The sequence below is a fragment of the Macaca fascicularis genome, chromosome 8 (genome assembly GCF_037993035.2).
Source record: "Macaca fascicularis isolate 582-1 chromosome 8, T2T-MFA8v1.1".
Classification (NCBI taxonomy): domain Eukaryota; kingdom Metazoa; phylum Chordata; class Mammalia; order Primates; family Cercopithecidae; genus Macaca; species Macaca fascicularis.
Window position 1 is genome coordinate 104,036,599 of NC_088382.1, and position 13,560 is coordinate 104,050,158.

Below are 13,560 nucleotides of genomic sequence, written 5' to 3' on the forward strand. Positions count from 1 at the left end.
TGTATCTCTTCTCATTTCCTCTAAAACTCTTTTCACTCATTATCCTTTGTCCAATAACAACCAACTATCCCGCCCACCCTTCAGAGAAGAGAAAAAAAAAATCCAGTTAAAAAAATAATAATAAGATAATAAAAAGATATAAATAGAAGCTGAAGTGAAAGTTTGCACTCTTAAACTGGGTCACAATCTGCATATATACATCTCACATGTCCTTTTGCACATATCAAATATTATCTAATAAAACATGTGAGAAGAGCTCCATTAGAGGTAGGTACAGCATGCTATGAGAGTACAGAGGAGGGGAATCTAAATCTGAGACAGGAGAAAGCATGTGAGCTGAGTCTTGTTGTTGTTGTTGTTGTTGTTGTTGTTATTGTTTTGTAGAAAAGGGGTCTCACTCTGTCACCCAGGCAGGCCTCCAATGCCTGGCCTCGAGCAATCCTCCCACGTTAGCCTCCCAAAGTGCTGGGATTATAGGTATAAGCAATCGCACTTGGTCTGTTGAACTGAGTCTTAAGAAGGAGAAAAAGTTGGCCAGAAGAATGAGAAGCAGAGGTAAGCTAGACACAGAAACCTGCAACATGTAAGAGCAGAGCAGAAGTGGGCAAACTCACAGGTTCTGCAGGGTGTTTGGTATGACTGGACCACATGGTACGTGTGAAGGAGTGATGAGAGATGAGGCTGGAAAAGGAGGCATTAACCATATCATGAAGAGTCTTGCCTAATGTGGTAAAGAATTTAGAAATTTCTGGAAGACAAGTGGGAGTCTTCAAATGATCTTTTAAGAAAAGGAGTGACATGTTTATATTTATATTTTAGAAATACAATTCAGGGCAATGTTGAGTATGTCAGGGGGCTGAGAGTAACAGGAAGTAGCTTATAAGAGACTATCGTAACCCAAATCAGTAATTTTAAGAATCAAAACAAAAATCTTGGTACCAGAAAAATGAGGATGGATTCTTTAAATTAAAAAAATAAAATCAACAGAATTTAGTGACTGACATTGTGGGATAAATGAAGAAGAAAAGTGAGTTTATAATAATTTCCAGGGTTTTTGTTTGCATTATGGTACCAAGGAATAATGGGACAAGATCAGGCTTGCAATAATGATGGTTTTGTCACATGGTTTGGACATGGGAAGTGTGAAGTACTATAGGACATCAAGATAGATTTAGATGTCCATTCAACACTTAAAAATAAAGATGTAGAAATTAGAAGAGAGGACTGAAGTGATATAAATTTCCTTCAATATTATATGCATTTGGTATACAAGAAGATATAAAATATATAGTCATTCTAAAAAAAATACACACACACACACACACAGAGGACCACATGGGATAGTCGTGTGTATGTGTGTGTGCAATAGTTGAAAGTACAGGGAGTAGAGCACTCAGGAAATAGGTTAAGAGTGAGAAAGTTAAAGAGAAAATCCTAAGGTGTATCAATATTTAAGAAACAGTAAAAGAAGAAAGGATTCTGAAGAAAATTGAGAAACAAGCATTACATATCGGAAAATATCACTAGGTTTTTAAACTACATATGTTTAGTTTTTCTTAAAACTTATAGACACATTGTTAATTACAAGTTTACGAAATACTAGAAGCTAACCATATTCCCAAAGAAGAAAACAACTTATTTTTTATGTTTTCTTATTTTAAAAGGGAAGTAGGAAGTAAAGACATAGTGCAAACTAAAACTCTATGAGCACTTATAAGTTTGTTAAATTGATCTTACTTTTCAGTAGGTCGAAGTTCGTGGATAACCGCTAAGAGCTTGGACAGCACCTGTAGTTTTCCTGACTCCTTTTCAGTAAACAGGAGAGGGTTATAGTCAGCAGGAAACACACTTAGCAAGCCTTTGTATAGACTCTTTTCTTCATTTTTATCACAAGTTGAGCATTCTTTTTCCTATTCAAAATGACGATTATTAATGCTGGCTCATGTTTGTTTTTTTAATTAGGAGGGGAAAACGCTAAAATTATAGAGGGAAAAAGGTGAAGAACAGCTATCTGAAAAGTCCAAGAAACTATTAGGAAATCTTTATAGGTCATGATTTGATCATTTTTGAAAAAAGTAACATGCATTCTACTGAGTTAGTTACAGAGCAGTTCTAACGCAATCTCATGATGCCTGCTACCTTCACCCTGCAAGTGTAGTATTAATATTTCCCACATGTAACTACAGGAAGTAGGAGCAGACAAAGAAAGGAGAGGGAAATAAAGGGCAAATGGTGATACAAAATCCATTCTCTCCAAACGCTAACATTTTGCATCTTTGATAAATCTTTTTCTCTTTTCCTCTTTTCCTCTCTCTCCTTCCCTCCTTATTAGTATTCTCTCCTGAATCGTGGGCTTCATACAACACCTTTATATCCAAAAACAAGCATGATTGTTTACTTAACCTTACCAGTTTCTTCTGTAAGAAGGAAGAAGTTCACCAATAAATTAACAGAGAAATTTATTCTTACTTATAACAATACTTTTTGTTTATTTCACCAGTAGTTGTAGAATAAATTTATTCCAAGGTGATTATCAGCACCTCTGAAATTCCCCCTCCAAAACTGCCTAGCTGATATGTGATCATATAACTAGAGATCAGAGATATTAATGATTAAATCACTTTTTCGGTTAAATTCCTAGGATTGGCAGGTCTCTTAACTCTCTCCCATATTTACCAGATTTATCACTGTTTCTGAAACTTTGTTCAACCTATACCCCTTGTCTGGAATACTTTTCATTTTGCTGCTCAATTATTCCAATCCTATAAATTGCTGCTCAATTATCCCAATCCTATAAATCCTAAATAAAGACCCAGTGCAAATTCTACCTGATTATTCATAGCCTTTGTTTGCACTGAGTTTTAACCTTTAAGGTTACACAGTACACTTCAGCTTTGACCTTATCTAATTGAGCAGTTAATGATATGCAGTTGACCCTTGAACACATGGGTTTGAACTACGCAAGTCTACTTATATGCAGATTTTCTCCCATCTCTGCTACCACCCCTGAGACAGCAAGGCCAACCCCTCTTCTACCTCCTCTCCTCTTAGCCTACTCAATGTGAAGAGCTTTGTGAGGATCTACTTCCATTCATTGAATAATATATTGTCTCTTCTTCATGATTTTCTTAATAACATTTTCTTTTTATAGCTTACTTTAGTGTAAAAATACAGTATATAATATACAAAATATGTGTGAACTGACTTTATGTTACTGGTAAGGCTTCTGGTCAACAGTAGGCTATTCGTAGTTCAGTTTTGGGGGAGTCAAAAGTCATACAAGTTATAAAGGGATTTTCAACAGTGCACACAGGGGTCAGCACCCCTAATCCCAGGGTTGTTCAAGATCAAATGACTTTTTTATACTTCACAAATGTTTTCCTGTGTGTTGCAACCCCTCTTTAGTAATACTAGAAACACCTTAAAGGCAGTGAATCCTATGTGAAATGTATAAAAATGCTGGGCACAGAGTACTAATTTTAATTTGGCTTACTGTCAAAATACAGCAATATTTAGGTGTAGTCATTTGATTAAAAATACTAGGAACTTTAAAATATTTCTATCACTGGGACATATGAGGAGAAAGAAGTAGTTGCTGGTTGCTTTAGGTTAGCTCTGCCTACAACTTGGAAAGATCATCAAAGGACCACAGGCCCAGGGTCTAGTACACAGTTTTTCATCTTCAGAAACTTGAATATGGTTAAACTGTAGGGAAATTATTCATATTAACCAAATTAAGAGACTGAATAAGTCAGAAAGAAAATTTATTGACCTATGAGACCTGCCTATTTAGACCAATTAGTCTATGCACATGCATTCTGTCCTATGAAAGAATGTCCCCAGGGAAAGTCAAATCGCTAACAGAAGGTGCCTGGTGAATATTAAATCAGAGTACAGGAAGATGGGTGATCTTTTTTTTTTTTAAAGAGACAGGGCCTCACAGTGTTGCCCAGACTGGTCTCGAACTCTCGGCCTCAAGTGCATCCTTCCGCCTCAGCCTCTCAAAGTGCTGGGATTACAGGCGTGAGCCACTGCCCTGGCCAAGATGGGCGATCTTAATGCACAAGTTCTTAACAAAGAACACGTATTAGAATGACTTGAGAAGGCTTTTTTTTAAATGCTCATGCCTGGGTCCTACTCTCAAACAAAACTGAATTAATCCATATGTGTTGAGGCCTGGACTAATGTAATTTAAGAGCTTCCCAGGATATTATAATATGTACTACTAACTAATAATTGACTAATAGATAATATCTTTATACTGTGACAGCCTGATGCAGCATCTCCATCATAGAGATTTACCAGTTCAACTTCTCATATCAAGCTAATCAGGACACTGTCTCTTCTGACTCCATGTAACCCAATACACTTCGGTTATGAGTTATGATATTGTTACTGGTTATGCTCCACTCACATTTCCTAAAGAAAGACCTAACATCTTAATTGAACTAGGGAAACAATCTAGTTTCAATAGAAACACTTACAAGCCATTGCTTAAAGGTTACTTATACATGTAGAAGGCTCATTTCTGCCCTTTTATATCAATTCTTATTTGCTATGAAGTTAGAGAAAAGGCTTTTCTGAATAAATGTCAGACTATAAATTATGTACCCTATTTGAAGTATCCTATGCCTATTATTAGTGACTGCATGGCAACAATGGAGAAACACTCAGAGCCCCCTGCTGCTTTCTTCAAGAATGTACAAACATATTCTAAATTAACTGGTATATTCTGAGCCATTATAAGGTCTTCCTTTTAATGAAGAAATTTTTGGCTATTTTTACTGGGCTTCATGCCCAAATCGTTTAATTTTTATCACTGTATATAGAATTAGTTTTTTTTAAAGTGGTGGCTGGGCGCAGTGGCTCACACCTGTAATCCCAGCACTTTGGGAGGCCGAGGTAGGCGGATCATCTGAGGTCAGGAGTTCGAGACCAGCCTGGCCAACATGGTGAAACCCCGTCTCTACCAAAAATACAAAAATTAGCCAGGCGTGGTGGCAGGCGCCAGTAATCCCAGCTGCTTGGGAGGTTGAGGCAGGAGAATCGCTTGAATGCGGGAGGTGGAGGTTGCAGTGAGCTGAGATCGTGCCATTGCACTCTAGCCTGGGGGACAAGAACAAGACTTCATCTCGATAAATAAATAAATAAATAGCATCAAGTTTCTCTAGAATAAGATTATACATATCTATCTCTGAGCCTCTATTTCCCCACCAAAAAAATGGGGATGGTAATAATATTACTTATTCCATAGAGTTTTGTAAATAATAAATAAAATAACACTAATAAAGTACTTAGTGATTGGTACAGGCTGACCCTCCTTTATCCAAAATACGTGGGAACAGAAGTGGTTCAGATTTCAGATTTTTTCAGATCTTGGAATATTTGCATATATATATATATATATATATATAGGGCATGGGACACAAGTCTAAACATGAAATTCATTTATATTTCATATATACCTTATACACATACTCTGAAGGTAATTTTATACAGTATTTTTAATAACTTTGTACATGAAACAAAGTCTGTGCACACTTAACATCAGAAAGCAAAGATATCAGGTATGGAATTGCCCACCTGTGATGTCATGTTGGCACTCAAAAAGTTTTGAATTTTGGAGCACTTTGAGTTTCTAATTTCCAGATTAGGAATGCTCAACCTGTGTATAATGAGTGCTTAATAACTGTTAACTAATATTATTAATACCAAAATGTGATTTTTCCATGGTTTGAGCTTAAGATGATTTTTATTTTCTTTGTGATTTTCCGAATTTTCTAAATTTTATGCAACAATCATGTATCACTTTCAAAATAAGGGAAAAAAATTATTTTTAATGGCAAATTTTGCATTTGTTAGCACCAAACAAACAAAACTGACAGACTATATTAACATAAAATAGGAAGGGAGACCATGGCCAAGCATTAGATAAGGTACCAAAGGGGATTGGCCACAAACTGTAGAAGGTGGTACCTCAAACCCTACTTCAGCTCTACGAAAGTAGACATGCTCTGAAGAACAAGTGAAAGGCTGGATAAGCCTACAGCAGAACCATGCTAGATAGCCTGCAGAGCTTTTTGAAAACCCACAAATGCAACCTCAGAAATTAGCCCTATCTGCCCTCTTAGATTCATATACTATAGAACCATATTCCTGACATAGTTTCAGACACTACGCACTTACCTTTATAGAGTTGAACAAAAGGCAGGGGTGATTGCACAGTTTTTTAAGAGCTCCTATACATATTAGATGGGGACTATTTTCCAACAACCCTTGAAGACAGAACCTGACAACCTGAGAATTTAACAGCTTTCGATAAAGCTCAATCTGTAGTGCTCCTGGTCGGCAAAAGATAACATTCTCTATTTTAGGTGGGAGATATTTATTTATAATTTCTTGGGTTCTTCTAAGGATAAAGAGTCCAGTGAGGCAAGCAAGTTCAGTTGCTCTTCTTTCTCCTAACTCCTTTTCTTCCTGTGGAAAAATAGCAGACTTAAATGAAAGTGTTATAGACAAAAATACACTTAAAATGAACATTAAAGATTTCATAATGATAAACCATTTACTAATTGCTTCCCAACAAATTTTAAAAGAAGAAATAAAATATGAGTATAGGGACAGAAAAACCAACCATGATCTATTTATATGTTTAGCATAACCATTTAATTAAGTGAAGTCACAGTCTCCTAAATAACATAAAATAATGATATATAATTGGTAGAATCTTAGATTCAATGAAATATAGTCTGTATACAACATGTAAACCATAATTTAACCATTGTCCTACCTTTAAAAATGTTTGTTTCCCATTTGTGTTTCCCTTAGTTTGCTTCTTCTTTTTTTTTTTTTTTTTTTTTTGAGACAGAGTCCCACTCTATCACCCAGGCTGGAGTGCAGTGGCACAATCTCGGCTCACTGCAACCTCCACCTCCCGGGTTCAAGGGAACCTCCTGCCTCAGCCTCCTCAGTAGCTGGGATTACAGTGCACACCACCACATCTGGCTAATTTTTATATTTTTAGTAAAGACAGTGTTTCATGATGTTGGCCAGGCTGATCTTGAACTCCTGACATCAAGTGATCCACCTGCCTTGGCCTCTCAAAGTGCTAGGACTATAGGCATGAGCCACTGTGCCCAGCCGGTTTCTAATATTTTATCCTTACAGCTAAGTTTTTATTTCATTTTTTTTTTTTTTTTTTTGAAACAGAGTCTCACTCTGTCACCCAGGGCTGGGGTGCAGTGATGTGATCTCAGCTTACTACAATCTCCACCTCCCAGACTCAAGCAATCCACCCACCTCAGCCTCCCCAGTAGCTGGGACCACAGGTACATGCCACCACATCTGGCTTTTTTTTTTTTTTTCTGTAGACATAAGGTCACCCTATACCTTATAGCTAAGTTTTTAGTTTTTGGTTTTTTGTTTATTTGTTTTTTGAGATGGAGTTTCACTTTGTCGCCAGGCTAGGGTACAGTGGCATGATCTCAGCTCATTGCAACCTCTGCCGCCCAGGTTCAAGTGATTCTCCTGAGTAGCTGGGACTACAGGCGCCCGCCACCATGCCCAGCTAATTTTTGTATTTTCAGTAGAGACAGGGTTTTCACCATGTTGGCCAGGATGGTCTCGATCTCTTGACCTCGCGATCCACCTCAGCCTCCCAAAGTGCTGGGTTTACAGGAATGAGCCAACACACCCGGCCAGCTAAGTTTTTAAATAAACCTACCATTATTTCTTTATAATAAATTCCTAAAAGGAGTATTGTCAGGCCACAAGATATAGACAATTTTAATGCTTTTGATATACATTGCCAAACTTTCCCCATGTTGTGCCAATGTACATTCCAACCAACTATTTACATTCCAAATAGGAGACTCTTGTCTACAATTGCTACTACTAGTAAATCCAAGTTGGGGAGGTGGTGTACCCCTGCAGTTCCAGCTACTCGGGAGGCAGAGGCAAAAGGATCACTTGAACTCCAGGAGTTCAAGGCCAGCCTGGGCAACACAGAGTGACACCATCTCTAAATAAACAAACACACACCAATAGAAAATTACAAAATCACTTTGGTTATTTTGTTCTACTTTTTTCAAAACTAGTAAGGATGAACATTTTTATATGTTTATTGTCATAATTCTTTGTGAAGTTTCTATTCATGAATTTTAGACAAGTGATGTCATATTCTAAAATAAGGAATGCAGGAAATGAAGGATTGTGGAGAAAAAGAAAGAGTTCACACTACTGATTTTTCTAAATCAAAATAATATGAAGTTATGGATAATTTCCTCAGACATATGGCTTTTTAAAAACTTATTTATTAGAGTAAATTATACCTCAGAAGCAGAAGGTTCTCTCGATAAAATGATGGGTTCTTCATATATTTTCCTATAAGATGACAAAGAGCCTAATATTCCTGGATTTACAAAATCAATTAATGCAAAAAATTCTTGCAGATCATTCTGAACTGGAGTACCTAAAGAGAGACAAAAATGAGGAAAAGGTCAAGTTTGTGTTTTACAATCACGATCTCAGGTTTATAACAAAACCACAATGGAAGTTTGGAGAAATTTATTCCCTAAAAGGAATAAATACAAGCAAATGGCCTAAAACTAAGAAAGAGCAGTCAAAGCAAGTTAAAAAAATATTAATCACCACATAAATTTTTAACTCTAGTTTTAGTTGCATACTAAATTCTTACATAATAGTATAGCATAATGATTGAGTGCAGGCTCACTGGAGTCTGACTTAGGTTCAAATCCTAACTGCACCATTTACTCCCTGAGTGACCCTGCGAAAGTTATTTACACCAATTTATTATCTGTAAAATGCAGATAATAATAGTCTTTCTAGGGTTGTGAGGATCAAAGTAGTCAATCCATATAATATACTTTGAATGGTGCCTAGAGCACAATAAATGTTCTATAACTTTAGTAATTGTTACTGTTATTATAGCTATGTGACTTTGGACAAACTGCCTAAGTCCTTTAAACTCAGGGGTTTTTTTCATTTATAAAAGTATGAAGATAATAAATTCCCAGAATAATTATAATGAAAAGTAGAGACAATGGATATGAAGTACCCAGCAAAATGCCTGACACTCAGGAGACACTCATTGAATGGCACCTATTATTACTACCTTTCAAAGTTATCAGATCAAATTAAGATCTTCACTGCCCAAAGGGTTAATACAGACTATAATGGATTAATATACCCTCTATATATTACATATAGTATGCAATAGCTTTTGGCTAATTTTCAAAGAAACATTAGCATGTTTCAATAATTATAATAGTGCCAAAAGAACATATAAATCAGCACAAACAATGTAATTTCAGCTGGCTTTCAAATAACAGATTAGAAAATGTTGTCCAAAAATATAAATAATGTGAAAAGTAAATAAAAATGCATTTATTTCACTAAGATGGATGACATAAATTTTTTAATGTCAAGGAATTTAATAATCACTTCCCTAAAGCTTAATGGGTCCCGTACCCCCAGGTTGGACCAGCAATTGCTAATTTTTTAAAATTTAACACATCTAGTCAGTTTTAAATTTTTAGACACATCGTTGAAAGAGTTGGGAAAAATACATTTATGTTGGTATATATTCAGTTAAGCCTCTAAAAGAATATGCATGATGATGATAAACAAAGATTGGGGAGTATAGGAAAGAAGAGAAAGAACGGTAGAAGGATCACTGTGGTTGGCTTTCAGATATTCATCAAACCCCAAATGATTAAGTCAATCATAGTAATTCTGTCCCCTCCTTTGCAAATGACTGACATACACAAGGGTTCTTGTCTCATACTGGGTTCACTGGAAGCAGAGCCTAAGACAGTGATTTGTTTGCATGTGATTTACAGAGGGAGAGCTCTCAGGAGAAAGGGAATAATGGAATCAGAAAATGGTAGGGGAAGAAACTAAGCAAGAATGGCCTCAGCTTCAGCTAAATTACAGGGAGCTCTAGAGCATAAACTGCACCATAACGTTGGTCCTGAAATTACTCTAAGGCAAGGGAGCTGCCATTTGCTGCTTACCCCTAAATCAGTCAATCATTGATAGCAAACTATAGAGAATACAGCTCTCATTCAATCAAAGATAATTCTCCAGAAAGGGAAGGGGCTCCTCTCATTTGTTTAATCAATAGTACCAGCAGCTAAAGAATAGATACAACAGCCCAGAAAAGGAGAGCTAGAAAGGGCACCAAGAGGTTTCATCAGTAGCATGTGACCCGTCCTGGCCAATGAGACATGAGAAGTCATCACAGAGGGGCTTTTAAACATAGAGAAACACTCTTAAACATAGAGACACAAGAAGAGCCAGTCCTGTTCTCCTTTGGATATCATCACATCTAGCTGTGATGTCTGGAACGGCTGCAGTCACTTGCTACCAGCCTGAGGATGAAGCCAACACCAAATATGGCAGAGCAGAAGATATAAAGAACCAGAATCCTTGATGACAATGTTGGGTTGCTGTAGCCTGCCCTACCTTTAGACTTCCAGTTATACGGGGGAATAAGCACATCTGATTCAGATCATCTGTTACCAGCATCTGAAATCATCCCAACTGATATATGAGGGGAAGAGGCAAAAGCAAAACTGGACAAAAGAAGAAAAGCAGAACACAAGAAGGGAACAGGAAAAAGGATTTAGGGCAGAAAAGAAGAAGAGAAAAGAATAAGGAAGGGGGCAAAAAAGATGAGAAGGGAAATATGGCTACAAGACAGAACCAATAGTATAGTATAGCATCATTATAAGAGTCTGTCACATTGCTTTCTAGTGATAATTTAGATCCCCATTTGCTATTTCAGTGCTCTAATTCTAGACTAGGTAAAACCTGTAGAAGAAAAATAGAAAAAACTAAAGATTTTTCAAGTCAAGTTGGTGTACTTACTAAGACTATGTTCAAGAGTATGGAAAAGAAACTTCTGAGAAAATGAAAGGATTCTTTATCTTCCCTACCTCTACCCTATCCCTACCAAAAAAAAAAAAAAAAAAAAAAAAAAAAAAGCTTTTTCTCTGTTTTTTGGTTGTTTTTTTTTTTTAAAAAAAAGAAAGAAATCTACCACCCAACCCAACACTGTCAATAACCTACGCCTATATCCTCCTGTAACCTCCACAGAAAGTTCTGAGAGCTTTTTATACACATTTATATTTTTCTTTTAATCCTATAAGCCCACTTATACAAATCTATACAGAAAGAGTATATGCTTGTAGATATTCATCACCACATTATTTATAACAGTAAAGAATTAAAAACAACCTAATGTTAAACTGTAAGAATAGTTCTCAAGATTATGCATTATAGAAAAATGTTTACATGAAAGATATTTTGATGTGCACGTGTATGTGCAAAAAGATGTGTTTTGTATGTACGTATAAAGAATTTTATAATTTGCATGTATGCTCTCTGTGTGTATGTACGAATAATAAAATATCTCAGGTGTTAACAATTAAGGAGGTGAGGTTGGAGGATGATTTCTGTTCTCCAGTTTCTAAACATTCGATAGCAGTATGTGTGTTTTTAAATTTTCAGTCTGTAAAAAGAATTTTGCTTCAAATCTCAGATTTATCTTTTCTATGATATAATGAAAGGGCATCTAAGATCTTATAATAATCATTCAGCTCCTATTGTGGGCTGAACTGTGTCTCCCTAAAATTCCTATGTTGAAGCTCTAACCCCCAATGTGACGGTTTTTGGAGACAGGACCTTTAAGAAGGTAATTAAGGTTAAATGAGGTCATAAGAGTGGGGCCTTAATCCAATATGACTGGTGTCCTTATAAGAAGAGAGGGAGATACTCCACGAATACATTTGCACAAAGGATAGAGTACATGAGGACATAGGAGGAAGGAAGCTGTCTGCAAGCCAAGTATGGAGACCTCAATAGAAACAGCCAACATCTTGATATTGGACTTCCAGTCTCCAGAACTGCGAGAAAATAAATGTCTGTTGTTTAGTCTGTGGTCTTTTGCTATGGCAGTGCTAGAAGACTAATGCCCCTCTATCAATCAAACTGAATCCTAACCATTTTCCAGTAAACATTAACTCCAAAGCACTGGGCTAGATAATACAAGGAAACAAAATCAAAATCATTTTCATTTGATTCTTAGTTATTGAGCACCTATCAATTATATGTCACTGTACATAACTCCTATACAAACATGTACTTTCATAATAAGGAACAAATCATCTTGGGGTAAAATATCCCACGCATAAAAGCAAAGACTTCATTCAGGCAATTCTAAGAAGATAGAAACCAACTATGAGTATTTCTAAATTAAAAAGGTTAGTTAGGGCTAGTTTTTACCTAAATTCATAGTTCAGGGGGCAAGAGTGATATGGACAGCAAAACAGAAACAAGCTAAGATTGACAAAGGATACAGAGGACAATACTAATGTCTCAAATGAAACTATCTCACTGGTCGCTTTCGAGACATTCTTGTTGAATGAAATCCTAGATCAATTTTCTACTGCAGATTAAATTTAATTTGGAATGTTAGTTAAATTAGTATTTGCTTATCATTGAGAATATCAATAAAATTATATATTTTTGCTACAGAAAATTATCTGATTTTCAAGTGAGGAAGGAAACTACTTTTATTTTTTCAGTACTTTTCAGTAAATTTTATTTCTCACTCTTCTTTTTTCTTTCTTTTTCTCCTCCCTTCTAGTGCTAACCATTTTTACTTTATATCTGCAACTATTATTTAAGTAAGTAATACTGACCCCCATCTTAAGCAGTAAGAAGAAACAGTCTTTTTCTCTTCTAACTCAGTGTTACTAAATTCAGCTAACTCATTTTTTTTTCCATTACTTTTCTGGCTCCAAGGATCTCAAGATCGAAGGCCAGTAATGAAATCTGAACTGCACATTGGAAATCAAGTATAAAGAATCCACTCAGCTTCTCAAACAGCCAAAGATATGAAAATCATTCAGATTATGGTTCCTATTTCCCTGACTCATTTTTTCCTTTAAAAATGGCATTTTGTAAATATTCAACACCAGTTTTCCTATTCTTTGGTTTCCACTTCACTATTATTGACAAACATTTGTTGAGCATCTAGTAAATCCTGGGAGTATAACTATGAGATTTGACCCTAGTTCTTTTGTCTTTATCATCGTGATTAAACTCAAAAAAAAAAAAAAAAAGGTCATTTAGCATTTCCCAAAATCATTTTTTTAAAGTATAGATCATTTTAAAAATCACTTTTGATAATGGTTAATACAATCCTCCTGTACAAATTGGAAGTCAAATGAAGAGGAATTTCTTAAAGGTGGATAATCTTCCCCACCCCAACACAGTAAGAACAGAAGAGGAGGAGTTTTCTCCTCTCTGTTGTTTTGGGACATATTTCCACCTATCTGTATAGGAAAGAGGTACAAGTTGTTGGTCACACTCCTTCTCTCTCCTCATTTAACTTCAGAGGAGAGCTGTGACATGCATAAACAACACATGAAGGAAAAAATGATGATGACACAGTAAGAATAATTATATCCTGACCATTCCTTCCAAAAGGGTTGAAGATGGTAGGGAAAATGAAGCCCCGAGTAGAAAATAGGG

General features: G+C 36.0%; 1 protein-coding gene across 11 annotated transcripts in view; it reads right to left on the reverse strand.

Moving 5' to 3' along the window:
- Positions 1-13,560, reverse strand: part of RAD54B (RAD54 homolog B) — a 107,591-nt gene that overhangs the window by 20,631 nt on the left and 73,400 nt on the right. For 10 of the 11 annotated variants that reach the window (XR_012416529.1, XR_012416528.1, XM_065519449.1 and 7 more), the window contains 3 exons: positions 8,331-8,470; positions 6,187-6,477; positions 1,738-1,910 (listed from right to left, as the gene is read on the reverse strand). Coding sequence is in view for 9 of the 11 variants with exons in the window: in XM_065519449.1 (XP_065375521.1) it covers positions 1,738-1,910; positions 6,187-6,477; positions 8,331-8,470 (604 nt within the window). In the remaining 2 variants the exon portion in view is untranslated. The remainder of the gene's footprint in view (positions 1-1,737; positions 1,911-6,186; positions 6,478-8,330; positions 8,471-13,560) is intronic. The other variant, XM_045398506.2, reaches the window with a different exon arrangement.